The sequence below is a fragment of the Hyperolius riggenbachi genome, chromosome 10, assembly GCF_040937935.1.
Source record: "Hyperolius riggenbachi isolate aHypRig1 chromosome 10, aHypRig1.pri, whole genome shotgun sequence".
In the NCBI taxonomy this organism is placed as follows: Eukaryota; Metazoa; Chordata; class Amphibia; order Anura; family Hyperoliidae; genus Hyperolius; species Hyperolius riggenbachi.
In genome coordinates, this window is record NC_090655.1 from 75204438 (window position 1) to 75221684 (window position 17247).

The 17247-nt window shown below is 40.9% G+C and overlaps 1 protein-coding gene across 2 annotated transcripts in view; it reads left to right on the top strand.

Annotated features, from left to right (window-relative positions):
• HTR7 (5-hydroxytryptamine receptor 7) overlaps window positions 1–10575 on the top strand; it is a 143509-nt gene extending 132934 nt beyond the window's left edge. The window contains exons 2-3 of one of the 2 annotated variants that reach the window (XR_011024240.1): window positions 593–1413; window positions 10403–10471. Coding sequence is in view for 1 of the 2 variants with exons in the window: in XM_068255119.1 (XP_068111220.1) it covers window positions 593–1342; window positions 10403–10463 (811 nt within the window). In the remaining variant the exon portion in view is untranslated. Of the gene's footprint in view, window positions 1–592; window positions 1414–10402 lie in introns of both variants that reach the window. The other variant, XM_068255119.1, reaches the window with a different exon arrangement.
• The last annotated feature ends 6672 nt before the right edge of the window (window positions 10576–17247 follow it).

A 17247-nucleotide genomic window follows, 5' to 3' on the forward strand; every position in this document is an offset into this window, starting at 1 on the left:
TGAGTTCTACTTTCATTAAATGGTTGGAATCTTTTACATTCAGGTAGTTGGCCCTGTTGTGTAGAATGAATAGCAGAACTTGGCTCTTGAGTGTGATGCAATGATGTACACTGGTGTTGCGCTCCAATAGTGTGATATCGTTTAATGCTGAGTAATAGGTGCAAAGATATATGCTCGTAAAATGAAAAAGGCTTATCTCTCCACACAATAGCTGTCCTCTGACACCTGGAGTCCTTCATTGCTGCGGGTGGTCTTGACAACTCGTTTTGGCACACAGGGCGTTGAAACGTGTTGATAAAACCATGGCTAACGGAGCTGACAGTAAGGTTCATCTTTTGCAAGCGGTGCTTATTGGCCCATCTGTGGCAAGGGAGGACACTGGTGTCTGTATATTTAGTAATCAGTGGTGTCAGAGCAAGTTATATTTTTTTTTCTGGGCTCCATCTGCTGGCATCAAGTGGTACATATGAGTTATTAATTGGTAATATTTCATATTCCCCTGATGAATGAATAAATACAAATGCATTTTAGGTCTGAATATACTGTAATATTGCCATTGTGTTCACCTGGATATATTCTCTTTTATTTTCAGGTATCTTGGGATCACGCGACCTTTGACCTATCCTGTAAGACAGAATGGGAAATGCATGGCCAAGATGATCCTGTGTGTCTGGCTCCTGTCCGCCTCTATAACATTACCTCCTTTGTTCGGTTGGGCCCAGAATGTCAACGATGACCAAGTCTGTTTAATCAGTCAAGATTTTGGCTACACCATTTACTCTACAGCCGTTGCCTTTTACATCCCCATGTCGGTCATGTTGTTTATGTACTACAGAATATTCAAAGCTGCTAAGAGAAGCGCCGCCAAACACAAGTTCGCCGGCTTCCCGCGATCGGAGGAGAGCGACGGCATCGTCACCGCCAACGGAGTGGTCAAAATGTACAAAGAATCCGAAGAATGTTCAAACTTCTCAAAACTGCTAAAGAATGACAGGAAAAACATTTCTATTTTTAAAAGAGAACAAAAAGCTGCTACCACCCTCGGGATCATTGTCGGGGCTTTCACAATATGCTGGTTACCTTTTTTTATACTGTCCACGGCCAGGCCCTTCATCTGTGGGACAGAATGCAGCTGTATTCCGCTATGGATGGAGAGGACATTTTTATGGCTGGGATATGCAAACTCTCTGATAAACCCTTTTATTTATGCCTTTTTTAACAGAGACTTGAGGACAACCTATCGCAATCTGTTACAATGCAGATACAGAAATATCAACAGGAAGCTTTCGGCGGCAGGGATGCATGAGGCTTTGAAGTTGGCAGAAAGGCCTGATCATACCCTGTAAGGACTCAGCTGCTATCACCACTTGTTTCATGTTGAAGAGTGCACAGTGCATTAATTTTCCTTCATAGGTACAGTGTTATTCCTTTGGCTTTCAGCAGTGCGTCTTTACTAGTGCCATTACGTGCTTAAAGGACCACTATCGCAAAACATTGTCAAATTTAAAATGTATGTAAATTCATACAGAGATGAAGTACATTTCTTCCAGAGTAAAATGAGCCATACGCTACTTTGCTCCTATGAGGCTGTCATTTACAGTAAGTATTAGGAATCTGACAACTGACAAGTTTTAGACTAGTCCATCTCCTCATGGGGGATTTTTAAGTATTTTGTTTATATTTTTCAACCGACTGTAAGTGACAGAAACATAGGAGCAAAGAAATGTATAGCTCATTTAACTCTGGGAGAAATGTACCTCTTAGTTGTATGTGTCTACTTGTATTTAAAATTTTACAATTTTTGCAATAGTGGTCCTTTAAACTGGGATTAAACTCTTTAAACTTAAAAAAAAAAAATTAAAACATTCCCCGTGTGTAAAAATGCTTACTTTCAATGCAGAGAGCACTGAAAGGTTTCAACAGCTTTACTAATTGGCATATGTAATCATTGCCGCCTAGAAGATCTTAGAAGATCTATGCCTGGTCTCTTCACTCTGTGACCCCCCTTCCTCTGCTGAAGTGACCCAGCCATTGCCATGGCGATATGTCTATTCAGCAGAGGAGAGAGGGGGAGCAGAGTGAAGAGACCAGGTAGAGAGTTTATCCTTACCGGCAATGATACATTACTCTGCTTGTAGAAGATAACTGCTACAATATGGTTGATTGGTTACAAGATAATACCAAAACTGCTTGGGTTTTATGCATTTTACCTTACTCTCGGTAAAGAATACAAATGTATGTTTTTAGCGTCTCTGAACTGGGAGAACATACTTAAAAATATAAAATGGCTAAAAACCATTTAAAAAGGTAAGTATTGGCTTACCTTGAGATGAAAACACCAATTATGGAAAAATAAGTTAGTCTGCATCAGAAATTATGCTGTTTGTGGGTGACACCCTGCTTCTGGGCAAAATACAGTGCTTTGGTGTGGCAATCTAGCAAACTATGAGCACCTCTGGTAAGTGAGAATTCCTATACAAAATATTTTCAGCATAATTGTTTAACTCATTAGCAGCTTCAATCAATAGAGTTATTTCATTTGAGATAAGTACACTGCTTTAGACCTCAGTCTGCAGAACTTGTTGTGTTGTAAATTCTTTGAATGCTTTGATCTCTCTCCCTAGCAGAAAATATAGAAACTGAAAGCAGAAGTCCTCTGTTATTGTCTCACACTGCCCCCTAGTGACAAGTGGCCATATATACACATTACAGCAGTACTAATTAGAAGCAATTGTAACAAATAAAGAAATAAAAAATGTGCTAAAATAAATTGGTCTGGAGCACTTGCAAGCTTAAATAAATTGGCTCCTAAAGGGTTTATATAATCATAAAATATACATTTTTATTACTACCATGATAAATGTAACAAATTTTTTTTCCTTTTGTAGCTCCCCTTGTTTCTCCAGTTTCTAAAGTTTTGAAAAAACAGGGCAAGTTGCCGTATTACTGTTGTAGTAACTAAAACTACAACATTACAAAAGTGCCTAGACTCGTTGGCAAATAACAAAGCTCCACTGCTCTCCTATGTTTACCACATTGCAACAAAACAAAGCTTTGAGCTTAAGAATTTTGTTCATCCAACCAGTAGTTGGAGCACTAAGCCATGGCAACATTTTCATGAGTGAGATACTTTTCAAATTACATTTTTTTGTACTAAACCGAAAAAAGTGTACAGTAAAGGCTCAGTTAACCGGCACTGGCAGGGATTGCCTGATGCCAGATATGTGTAATCGCTTGAGAATCTAGACCACAAGGGGCTCGCAGCGGAAACCACTTACAAAAGCTGTGTGCGCTGGTCCTCTTCCTGCTGCTGCCGCTGCCTTGCTTAGTGGTTGGAAAGTGTACTGGTTAAGGGCTCTGCCTCTGAAACAGGAGACTAGGGTTTGAATCTCAGCTCTTCCTGTTCAGTAAGCTAGCACCTACTCAGTAGGAGATCTTAGGCAAGACTCTCTAACATTTCTACTGCCTATAAAGTGCACCCTAGTGGCTGCAGCTCTGGCGCTTTGAGTTTGCCAGGAGAAACACGTGACATAAATGCTCTGTGTCTTGTCTACATCCACTCTGTGCAGCTCCTGATGCCTACTCGTGACCTGATGCAGTTCAGGCGACACATTGGGAGCTGTATGAGGATACAGCAGGAAGCTGCCGGAAGTGAAGAAGACCGACGCCCAGAGGATTGTAAGTGGTTTCCGCCATGCGCTGCTCTGCAAAATGAGCAAGGCACGCCCCCATAACTCCCCCTACTGACAGACGATTAGTCGAGACTGCTGGCTTATAGAGTCACTCTACTGTACATCAGTGATGAGCGAAAAGGCGGATTTCTTTTTGCATTCATTTTTTAGAAAATAATGTTAATTTTGACTTCTGAGTAAAAATACCATAAAAAAATCATTTTGTAATAAGTCTGTGATTTTTTAGTGGTAAGAATCAAGATTTTCATGTTTTTGTGGTAAAAAATTAAGATTTTCATGTTTTTGCGGTAAAAGTACAGATTTTCATGTAAAAATAAAAATTTACGCGTTTTTTAATGAATTTTCACAATACTGTAAAATTTCTCCAAATCAAAAAATGCTATTTTCGATGTGAAAATGACTGGCTCAAATTGGCAAGCAGCACTGCTGTGCATAACAAATCTACCCCCCCCCCCCCCACCACCACACACATACACACACACAGCCCCGTTTCTTGCCCCGTGCGGAGCGTGCCGCCGCCCGGGGCGCTGTTGGGAGGGGGGCGCTATAATGGAGGGGGGAGCCGGAGCCGCGGGGAGGGCAGCCCGACCTCTCCCTCCCTCTCCTCTCCCGGGCGCTCTCCGTGCTCCCCCCTCAGATGCAGAGTCCGTGAGCAGCAGGGAAGCGCTGTTTACAACTCACCGGCTGCCTGGCTCCAAGCGCTGCTCTCTCGCCGCTGGTCTCCTCTCTCTCTCTGTATACGTACTGATACACGCTGCTTCCTGTAGCCGGAAGCAGCGTGTATCAGTATGTATACAGAGAGAGGAGACCAGCGGCGAGAGAGCAGCGCTTGGAGCCAGGCAGCCGGTGAGTTGTAAACAGCGCTTCCCTGCTGCTCACGGACTCTGCATCTGAGGGGGGAGCACGGAGGGCGCCCGGGAGAGGAGAGGGAGGGAGAGGTCGGGCTGCTCTCCCTGCGGCTCCCCCCTCCAATATTGGGGGCATCTACCTATCTAACCTATTCTGGGGGCACCTACCTAATCTAACCTATGCTGGGGGGCAGCTGCTAATCTAACCTAAGCTGGGGGGCACCTACCTATCTAACCTACACTGGGGGGGACCTACCTAATCTAACCTACACTGGGGGGCAGCTACCTATCTAACCTATACTGGGGGCAGCTACCTAATCTAACCTACGCTGGGGGGCAGCTACCTATCTAACCTACACTGGGGGGCAGCTACCTATCTAACCTACACTGGGGGGCAGCTACCTAATCTAACATATACTGGGGGGCAGCTACCTATCTAACCTATACTGGGGGGCACCTACCTAACCTATACTGGGGGGCACCTACCTAACCTATACTGGGGGGGGGCAGCTACCTTATCTAACCTATACTGGGGGGCAGCTACCTAATCTAACCTATTCTGGGGGGCACCTGTCTAATCTAGCCTATACTAGGGGGCACCTACCTAATCTAACCTATACTGAGAGGCACCTACCTATCTAACCCAAGGGGGGGGGGGCGCAATTTTTACACCCTCGCCCTGGGTGCATTTTAGCCTAGAAACTGCACTGCACACACACACACACACAATACATTCTCTTTATAAAGCAGCACTGTAGTTTAATTCTTCAGAATGTCACCAGTTTGACTATTGCTGTTGCTGTACATCACACATAATACATGTGCCCATTTATCACCCTGGAAGGCCAGCTTGACTTACAATGAATGACAGAGCAATCTGTTAAATGGTTAACTTGTTTGGAATAATGCATTTGACCTGGCACAGCGCTGCATGTGGAATTGACAGTTAGCAGGTTTTTGCAGGCTGATGAATGTCACGGCGTTTAGCAAGTCTTCACCTGTGATCATCACAGCCCTTCTATCTCCCTTTTATCTTGTCCCTCCATCTATCTGACACACCACAGCACATGCCAGCTGAAGGGATGAGCAGGAGCTCTGCAGCATGTTTCCTGCTTTCCATACTCGCTAGGCATTCTGCGTAATGTGTTTTTAGTGTGGCCGAGATGCGAGTAATTATATTATACGTTCCCATGTACTTCTTTATGCTAATCTGCGCGCTGAGTTATTATTTCCTGCCGCCGAGTTCCAGAGGCAGCCTGAATGGGTGCATCAATTTAGACAATGTTATAGCAAAGCTATAAGCAGAGTCGATTCTCCTTTGCATATATAAATTGTAAGTATGTATTTCATTATACTGTGTTATGAATTACGCACACACTTTAGAATGCACTAAAAGTGGACCTGTCACATACATTCCGGGTCTGCACATAGAAATTGTTTTCTTATCACAATATGGAATTTTAAATATTTTGAATACTGTATAGAAGAAATAGCCTAGTGTGATTGGGTTTGCTCTGCTGCATCTGCATTGCTATGATTTGTCAAAATCTGTTTTTTGTTGTTTTTTTTTTTTTACTCAAAGCACTAAAAATTACAGCAATGTAAATATATATATATTTGAAAGAAACATTTAACTTCTTCAGGACTTCTCCACACCGATTGGCATGAGCATTGCGGAAGCCCCAGGACCACTCCACGCCGATCGGCGTGAATGGCTAGGGGAGGTGATTTCAGGGAAATGCGAGCCGCTGTCTTTGGGAGCACTCAGGCTCCCAAAGACTGCCAAAGCCTCCTTCAGTGGCAGCAGATAGAGCAGTATTTGACCAAATTGGTCGAATTCTGCCACCGGGAGCCAGTGCTGGAATGTGGGGACCAGGAGAGGTGCAAGAAAGCTCTATAGGACCCAGAGTCTTCCCTCTCCTTAGGTAAGTCTGGCTGATTTTTTTTTTTAGTTCCCATTTACTTTTAGAGACAGTTATCAGCAGGGGATACACAAGAGCCCTGTTAGGGCTTGTTCACACTATCACACTATTTTTTTAAGCGCTGACTATTTTGCAAATTACCCTAAAAGCGCTTGTGTAATGATTTTCTATGAGAGTGTTCACATGTACGCATTTCATTTTCATTTAAATCGCAAATGCGCTATATGTACCATTTTCTGTGCGCTTTGGCTCATTGGAAGGTATAGGGAAATCGGAAAAGCACTTTGTATAGCGATTTCCTGAGAGCTTTTATGAATAATTACATTGTATTCATTTATTTTTGGGTGAAAGAGTTCACTTCCTAAATGACGTCAGGAAGTGAAAAAATCATCGCTGAGCAAAAGCGCTTAGAAAAGCTCAAATCACAGGGAAAAGCTCTTCAAAAATCACAGTATAAATCGCTCAGTGCTTGCGATAGCGCTGGCAATTTATAATGTGAACAAAGCCTTATAGGTCCTATTAATGGTGCAATTTCTCCTGAAGATTCGACGCACTTTTTATGATCGAATTGAATAGAAAACTGCGCATGTATAGCATAGATCAATGTGAAGCGATTCTTTGGTTGATTGTAAAAGGAAAAATTATTCATCCAAAAATTGGACTTTATGATCAAATCGGAATGTAAAAACTTCTTAAATTGTTAATGGGAACAATCGATAATTGCCTTCCAATTAGTTTTAATCGTTCAAACTGAGTCAAAAGATCGAATATGAAGGAAAAATTGTACTGTTAATGAGCATCTTTAGAAAGACAGACAGTTTACAGTAGGGCAAACCTTGCTAACAGAAATGTACTTTTATAGTACATCATTTTCACAGCAGATGTTGAGGTTAATAATTGATTATTCTTTGCTGGATTTCTTCAAAGGAGTGTTTTTAATTTGCAGACAGCAATATTCGGCATATGTTGTCTATTTCATTCAATTTAATTTAACATTTCTTGACATTTCATAAATATTATGATGTAAAGCATAACTGACAAAATAAAGTGTTAGCAGGCAATAGGTCTGCAAATATTGTTCATGCATAGATAAGGCAGAAGATAAAAATAAAAGCAGAAATAAATAGAAAATATATCTCAAAGGTCCTATTTACAAACAAATGGTATCTGATAACTGATTCCTGTTGTTCAGTTTTCCAAATCTGACTGAAAATTGCAGATATGTGACAAACAGAGGCACCAGGAAAAATAAAATACAGTAAAAATGGGAGGTAGTATTGGACTTACCCCCCAGTTGATGACACAAATTGATTCAAATGCACAAAACCTTTATTGGAGTACACTCCACTGTGCGGCGCATTTTGCAGGTAGAAACCGTTTCATAAGGCACTTTGATGCCTCCTTTTCTCTATTCTAAATATCTGCATTGTTTTTAAGATAAAACAAAAGAGGGACACCGAGAGCCCAATATGGTATGTATGTACTGATAGTAGAGGAAGAAATCGTAGAGTAAACACAATACACTCAGGGTTACCTCTCAGGCAACCATTGTAGATGCAGATGAGGAGATTAGACCTTTCCCCACTCAGGATTAAGAAGTCGTTCTGTGTAGATAGGAAAAATGGGAAAAAACACCCCTCCACCAAGGGTGGACTGGTATAATGTCTACTAAGGTATACAGAGGTGCCAAAAGAAAAAAAGTATCTAAAATGTTTTAAAACAGAGGAGGCAGTGGTGGACTTACCTCCTCCAAGCAGACATGAGATAATATTGATGTAATATCAATAAAGCAGTTTATTTATACACGCCAAAAGATCATACAGTGTGTGGGATTGACCCTGCTTCTTCAGGCAATAGGGATGGAACATATAAAAAACAGGTCTGTAATTCAGCCAAACACAGCACACAGCAGAGGGGCAATTGGCTGAATTACAGACCTGTTTTTATACGCTCCATCCCTATTGCCTGAAGAATCCTGGTCAATCCTGCGAAACGATTTGTATGATCTTTTGGAGTGTATAAATAAACTGCTTTATTGATATTACATCAATATTATCTTGTCTCTGCTTGAAGTCTTCCACTGCCTCCTCTATTTTTAGACTTTTTAGATACTTTTATTCTTTTACTATTACTGAATCTCCTTTACCAAAACATATTATTAACATACAGTACAATGTAGTGCGCGCTCGGTTTCCTCATTGTCTCTTTTCAAATCAGATTGATATTTTTTATTTTCTAAATTTGCTATCCGGATATCTCCCAGTACAGCTGTGCGGGAGGGTTGGGGGGGTCAATCTTACCTGAATGACGTCTTCTTTGGTTCGTCCCTTTCGCCTCCCACGACGCGCTCCAAGCGCCGCATCTGCGCATCTGCCGGTCACATGACTACAGACACTTCCTCCTTCTGCCCGGAACGAGGAAGTGTTTGTAGTCACGTGACCAGCGGATGCGGCGCTTGGAGTGCATCGTGGGAGGCGAAAAGGACGGCCCGAAGAAGACATCATTCCGGTAAGATTGAACTCCCCCCACACAGCTGTACTGGGAGATATCCGCATAGCAACTATCCGGGTATCTCCCGGATCGTATTTGAGCATCACTGTTCTGTCTATTCTTTTGTTCATCTGTGTTCTGCTTATGTAATATTCTTGCTTAATACAAGAGCCACCAAACCATTTTCACATCTGGACCTCCGATTGGTCCAGTTGGAATTCCTAACACCATATTCAAACACAGATGGAAAAAAAGAAAATAAATAATTTGATAATTAGTTGTTGATAATGGCACTGAATTGTAATACTCTTTGTAAAACACCTATACATTTGATTTAATCAAAATATATTTTTGCACAGTGTGTAATACACAGTTTTTGTACTTTTAACTTTAGGGCGAATATGTAAGGGGTCAGAAGTTTTTCCTATTCACCTGGGTGACGTTAGCTGTATGGTCACCCCCTCATTAAGGAGATGACATAATCCGTCTTTTTAATTACCTCATCTTTTTGGGGAAGAACCAAATTTTTCTCCTTCCTACTCCACCTCTATGATTGAGCAAGGGGCTGATGGACGACTGGAAGTAGAGCTATGCTTATGTATATACAACATATTTAGACATAAGTATAAAATGTATTTGTGGTTGCAATGATCTATTATTAATTATTTTTCTTTTCAAAATAAATGGCTAAAACAGCATTACATGCTATTTGCTGGAGATCACTGCAGCCATCATAATCAAGGCCAGATCTATACTTTTTGTGCCTCTAGGCTAAGTATGTTGTGGATCTGCCTTCGTTTGGAGCAGCCCCCTCCCATACCATGTGCAGCCTCCTCTTCCATGTGTATCATCCATGTACAGCAGCCTATCTTAAATGTACAGCTCCCTTGGGCATCAGTTTCTCTTTTTCATGTGGTGCTCCCCATTTTCAGGCTCCCTTTCATATGTAGCAGCCCCTCTTTCATTTTCAGGTGCTCCCTTGGGCTGAAGCTGCCCAAGGCATGGGCCTTTTTGGCCATTTTTTTTAAAGTAACCAGAAATGTCAGGAGTTATTCGATTTTATGTACACGTTTTAAATAATTGATACACGTGCAAAGCAAGGCTTGAGATTTACTGTAACCACTGCCTGTAGGAATGTGCAGCTTAGCTCAGCTGAATGAGATAATTATTCCTAAAAAAAAAAAAGAAGAATTAGGAATACAACAGTGAGTGGTGAGGAAAATGCAACCCTTCGGATCACACGTCTCTACTGTATATTCTGCTAACTGATCATTGGTAACTCTTCACGACAAGGGGGAATTTGAACATATATAAAAACTGTAAGATGAGTACTGGTATGTTGGTTTCAGCATCCCCAAGCTGTTTTATTGATACCAGAATGCAGATAATAGACAGTTATTCATGTGAATTCATTAAGAAGTCATTCCACTTTTTTGCTTTTGTTTTTCAGGAGAAACTGTTCGCGAGAAGATCTCTTGCAAGAGCAATTTATCAACAGGCCTCAGTTATAAATCTGGCTTAAATTTGATGCCTCTTCTTTGATTGCAATGTAACCTTTTTACATTTTAAATTATATTTTCCAAGACTTGATGATACTCTGGAATACAGCACACACTTCTTATAATGCCCAGAGAATAAGTATTCCAATATGTTTAACATTATCATTTTTTTATTTGTGGATCTTTATGTCTATGTACCAAATAAAGATTTTAGATAGAAATTTCATTGGCAGTGTTGCATTTAATTTGTGGACAGTACTAGACCACATGTTGAATTTAAAGCGGTTTTATCGCACAGTTACCAAGCAGCTACCAATCTAACGCTTCTCTTATCCTTTACATGTTACAAAATGGCAGCATTTAAATTTAAAGTGCAGTTTAGAAATGTTACATGCCAGATCTGAGAACATACGACAGTCTGGTGCACAGGACCAGGCCACTCACACCAGAGAGTAACTCAGCAATTGTAGTCACAGAAATCCAACAGAAGAGAAAAAGAAGTGGTGCATAGACGGCTAAAACTTCACTTTTATTGATGTAGCTTAAAAATCCAGCAGCAGTACATTGTCTGTTGTAACGGAGAGAGGAAAAGGCAGTGAGAGGTCTACAACCGTTTCACGCCATAAGCAATGTTGTGCTTCATCAGGACAAACTACCCCAACAAATGACACCCATTAAATAGTTTCCTACCTTCTAAAGCAGGAGGGTCCAAAACACCCAATGGCTTAGCCATCTAAACCCAATGGAACGCAGGCCGGTAGCAAATGGTGACTGCCTCTCTTTGGAACACATTTCCAGGATGCGTACATGCGTCACTTCCGGGACGCATACAATTACGCATAAAACGCGTGCATGCAACATCTGACATGTAGATATTTTGTTCAGCTGCTCTAACAGATATGAATGCCTGGACCCTTTCAAAGCAGTCGCTTTTTTTGTATTCGAGTGGAATAGTGTTTACAGGAAGTGGTGTTGCATAAAGAAGGAAATAACTAGAGGACATCTTACCACTCACAACTGTCCAATAAAGGACCTAAACTCAAATTGTTACAAAATGGGCATGCTTTGGACCGACTAGTTTAGTGCTGCCCAGGAATTCTTGTTGCTCCCACTGTCCTATATATTGTAACAGGTTGTGTGGCTTGCCAACACCAGGCATTATTCTATGGGAACTAGGAGCATCAGAACTAGATGACAACACTGCCATCCTAGCCCCAAAAAGGACAACAGAGGGAGAGGGAGGGGACACATACTTCACTTCACCAGAGCAGGGGGAGGGGAGGATACATACTCACCACAATACATGTTTGCCAAGGGGGGTGGGATGGTACACACAATAAAGTTACCTAAGTAACGTGAGCATTGCTAAGGTAACACAAGGTGCAATGTGCATCACTTTAGCAATCTTACAGTTATTTGTGTGCTGTTTCTCCCTATGGGAGCATTCACACTGCAGCATTTGTGTTCAAGTAACAATCACAAAAGCGCTCCATATAGCGCTTTGGGACCCATAGGCTATTCACTTTTTCTTCTGACTTATCTCCTAGGGTATCATTTTTCATATTATCTTTAAAATAACCTTTCAGCACTCTACAAGACAAAAAGTACCTAAAAAAGTAGGTGAAAATGTACTGCCAAAACAATTTTGAGTATTTTATTACTTGTTGGCAGTTTAACAGGTATTATTGACAAGTTGTGAAAATATTGCCTAGCACAAAACTCAGGAGAAAAAGTGAATTGCATATGGGCCTGGGAGCGATCATGTATAATCATATATAGGCAAAAAATCGCAATCGCTGAAAGATAAATACCCCTAACAATCACTCACATGGATGCTGAGGAAAACAATTCAGAGGATGTACTTCCCATGCTTAAAGTAAATCTGAAAATAAACTTCAGATAAATATATACATAGTACTAATAGCAAAGAAAACATTAGTAACATAGAAAAGAGGGCCATTTTTCATATTCACTTTTTCTCCTGAGTTTTCTCCTAGGAGATCATTTTTCATCTTCTATTTATAATAACTTTCCAGCAATTTTCAAATGAAAAAGTACCAAAAAGTAGGTGAACAATTACTATCAAAATTATTTTGAGTATGTTCTGGCTTTCTAGGGGCTTGAAAGTCATTTTATTGACCAGTTTAAAAACTATCACCTTGGGGAAAACTCAGGAGAAAAAGTTAATTGCATATGGGCCAGAGTATTATATTTTTATTTTCAGTTAAAGATCTGAATTTTTACGACGGAAGTGTAAACAACAGCCATGTCAGTCTTGTGAAATGCGCTTAATTCGGCTGTAAAACAAACAGAAGTAATGACATTTAAAAATCAGCAGAGTTTTCTCAGCCAGATAAAAATGTTAGGCTACATTTCCACCGTAGCGTGACATTTTTCACCTGCAAAAAATCGTACAAGATTTTTCTGATTGGTGAAAATTCGCATGTAAATTGTTACGTGTTTTTATGCGAATTTTCATACGCGAAAATTCGCATTAGTTAAATGTACATAATCTGCCTAGTAACAGCTTAGTCATGACTGCTGACAACTTCCTGTAACCATGGATCTAATGCGAATTTTTGGGCAAGTAACGCAAAAATTCGCATTGCCTATACAAAGCATTGTACGCGAATCATATGCAATGTCCGAAAAAATTATACAGGACCTCAGATTTTTTCACGCGTACGAACGCGTTCCAAATTTGAAAACTCACATTGAATGGAAACAGCCCCATTCACTAACGTTAGTTGCAAAATCAATGCAAATTTTCTGAGGGAAAAATCCGACACAAAACAAACAAGTAGAAACAAGGTCTAATCCTTCTATTTATTTTTTCAAGACATTTGGCTAAATTCCACTTGCTAATGTGCATTTTTAATAAATCTTCGTTTTATACGTTACAAAAAGGACATTATCAGATCTGTTTTTCTCTTTTTTGTTTTGTTTTTACAGAACAGTTGTGAAGCACATGCGTTTTTAATACCCCACAGGAAAGCATTTCATGCGATGAAGCAGGTCATTTCGGCAAGCCGGGTGCTGCCATAGCACTAGTGCTATAGTGGCCTGAAATTGTTACGCAATCATTCTTCTTGGAAGGATTGACTCCTTGTCTGTGAAGTTTTTGATATGAAAGTTCCTTACTGAAAATATTTTTCTTTTTTTAAGCATTTTTGATAAAAATAAAGTTGGATACTAACAGAGCAGGGACAAGGTCCTCCAGCACCCAAGGCTGAGACACCAAAGTGCGCCCCTCCATCCCTCCCACCCCAGCCGTCACACACTAATTGCTATTAGACTAAGAGGGCCACAGGGCCCACAACCTCCCCAACACCTTAATATCTAGTTATCTGGCTTGCAATCACTGCTATGTATCCCCTTTTCTTATTTCTTTCTGCTTCATACACAATTAGGAATGACAACTGAATGAATTGTGCGCCCCCTCCTACACTGCGCCCTGAGGCTGGAGCCTCTCCAGCCTATGCCTCGGCCCGGCCCTGGATACTAATATTTTTCATTGTGGTTTCTTATGATATTTATCCTCCTATCATCTTGTGCATTATGCCCCCTTTTTAACTCATGCCCCCTTGTTCCTTCTGTATCTCCCTGTATCCTCCTCTGCCCCCCTTGTGTCCTCCTGTGTCCCCCGTGTGTCTGTGTTTGTCCTCCTTGTGTCATCCTCTGTGCCCCTTTGTTTCCTTTGCTTGTCCCCCTGTGTCCTTCTCTGCAAGAGCACAGTACAGGGAGTCCCCAACATTGCGGCGGGTTGGAAACTTGTATTGGCAGGCGTTCACAAGTCAGGAACTCCCTGCATTTGGACGATAAGACGCAGTGACTTTTTTCCCCACTTTTGGGGGAGAAAAAGTGAGTCTTATAGTCCAAAAAATACTGTACATTATGTTGACGGGACAGGATATATAGGATACCTGAATCAAATTGTAAATAAAAAACGGACACTATATTGGTGTGTGAGGAGGTGTGCAGACTTTGTACCAGCATCCCAACAACCTCTTGTCCTGTAGGTTGGTGCGGTCGGCACCCTTTGACCCGGACATACATGGCTACACATGCCAAGTATGTCAGGTCGCGCCTTGCGACCACACTTTCCATTTGTGTGCATAGAAGGAGACAACCTGAAATACTGCGCATGCACATCCATGTATGTCTGTGCATGCGCAAAGCAGTCACAAAGAGGGAGCGATACAAAAATGCAATACAATGCCAACAATGAGCGTTACAATGCAGATACATTACAGAACATGACCAGAAAAAAAGCAAGTGAGGAAGGATAACGAAAAATCCAACAGCAGTGCTATCACTTTTATAGCTTTTGTCCCTTGTAACTCACCATCTAAAACACTCTATCAACTCTTTTCCTAACAGGTTTAGTTAATCAGAAGAAGCTGAATAAAGCTCCTAAATGAAGCCGAAATGAATTCTTTCAATATTTTTATTAAACCTGCTTTCATTATTTGTCCAAAGGGTCATTTTTTATCGCTTTCATGGCGACGGCAGATTTATTGCAACATTTAGTAATTTAATGCTTCACGAAGGCAATTCACTGATTGAAAAAGTCATTTGAATGCAAAGCTAATTTTCCAGTAATAGAAAAAAAGGGGCTTTTGTCTGAAAGTCATTCTTTATCTGCAGAGCAGGTTAACGAAGGCAGAGGGAATGGTAATCGGGGATGATGAAACGCGCACGGGATACAGCTAATAAATACTGCCGCTATGTCATCGCAGGACTATCCGAAAGAAACGTTTTATCACAGATTTGGAACCAGCGGCAATTTGTTTGTTCAATGTTTCAGACAAAGCGCTGTTATATTGCAATTCCTTGTTCTGATTCCAAATCAGATAAATTGGATGAGAAATAGTGTTTGTATATACTAAAGAAAACTTAGAACAACAATTCCTGACAAACTTCATTTAAGTCTAGCACTAGTTTCTGGCTCTCATGCGAAAAGTAGTTAAAGGGAACCAGAAGCGAAAAATATACGGAGGCTGCCATGTTTATTTCCTTTTAAAAGAGGGATTGTATGTCACAAAATCAAATTCCATTTACCCACTGCTCTGTGTTTAATATGCAGCCTGGAACCTCACCCTGCATTGCGAGCACTCCAATCTATTCAGAAATGTTTCTGCTGTAATAAATCTATCTATTTTTGCCATCACCAATGAGGGAAGCTTGTCATCCCTCTCCCACATTCTTGCTCCTCACTGATTGGCTGAGGGCAGTTCAGTGTGTTGCTAAAATACAATCTATGCTGCTGTGCTCACATGTTTACAAAGCAAGCTAGCTATGACAGTGCAGATTCTAGGAGGGAAAAAAGTAAGGGATGAAATGACATTAGGATTAGCTTCAGTCAGAGGGAATCAAGATGGCAAATACCAGGAACAGAATTCTCTTTATTTACTATATAAAATTCACTGACATCCAAACGTGGACAGTACAATACATGTGTTACATAAGTAGAACAAGTAGTGTGTTTTTTTCTTCCTGGCATAGTATGGTTGACCTTGCTGCTTTAAATAATACCAGTTACCTAGCAGTCCTGCTAATTTATTTGGCTGCAGTAGAGTCTGAATCACACCAGAAACAAGCATGCAGCTAATCTTTGCCAGATCTGACAATAATGTCTGAAACATCTGATCTGCTGCATGCTTGATCAGAGTCTGTGGCTAAAAGTATTAAAGGCAGAGCATCAACAGGATAGCCAAGCAACTGGTATTGCTTAAAAGGAAATAAATATGTCAGCCTCTTACTTCAGGTGTCCTTTAAGTCAATATTTATTTTTTAACCAGCATTTGGCTGCCTTAAGGGCTTGTTCACACCTAGGGTGTTTTCGCTATTTTTTAAGTGCTGGCGATTTTGAAAATCTCCTTAAAGGTACTTGTGCAATGAATCCTTATGGGGCTGTTCATGTCTGCATGTGTTGTCAGCTTTCGGCTGACCAAAGTGCTGCCTGCACCATTTGGGGTGATTTTGCTACAATGTAAGGTATAGGAAAAACGTAAAACACTAACAACATAGCTTTTGCGGAGATTGCGTTTGCACTTTTAAGAATAAATACATTGTATTTATTCTTTCCAGGTCAAAGAGTTCACTTCCTGACTTGCATCAGGAAGTGAAAAAAGAAATCGTTCAGACAAGCCTATAATTTGCTATAGGCAGCACTGAAGGCACACTGGCTCACCCACTAATCCTTGTGTTTCCTTCCCTTTTGTTTCCTCCCCACTACCCTCTAGATTGTAAGCCCGCAAGGGCAGGGACCTCCTCCTAGTGTTTCTCATACTGCTGTTATTTTAACATATGTACATGTACCAACTACATATCAACTAAGTATGTATCTATATTTACTCTATTCAATGTCATGACTGTACAGTGTCTTGTATTTCTTATGTATATTTGTTCCCCATTATTTGTTTGTATTATGTACAGCGCTGCGGAAGATGCTGGCGCTATATAAATAAAAAATAATAATAATAATAAATCGCTCTGCAAAAGCGCTTCAAAAAGCTCTCAAAATCGCAAAATGCGGCCATCAGCGATTTAGATTTTAGATGTGAACAAAGCCTCAGGGGCCAATTCACATGGGAGTTTAAGCAGCGTTAAATGATGGTCGTGGTGCTCGTCATATAATCGCTGTCCATTCAAATTAATGGGCAGCCATGGGTACGACTGTTTGCACATGTGCCGTGCTCCAGCCTGTCACTTCCTGACATCTTATTTCATCCTGGACGCTACTTGCAGCATCCAGGGTCAGCTACATTCAGCAGTTCCGTGTCCCCTGCAGGGG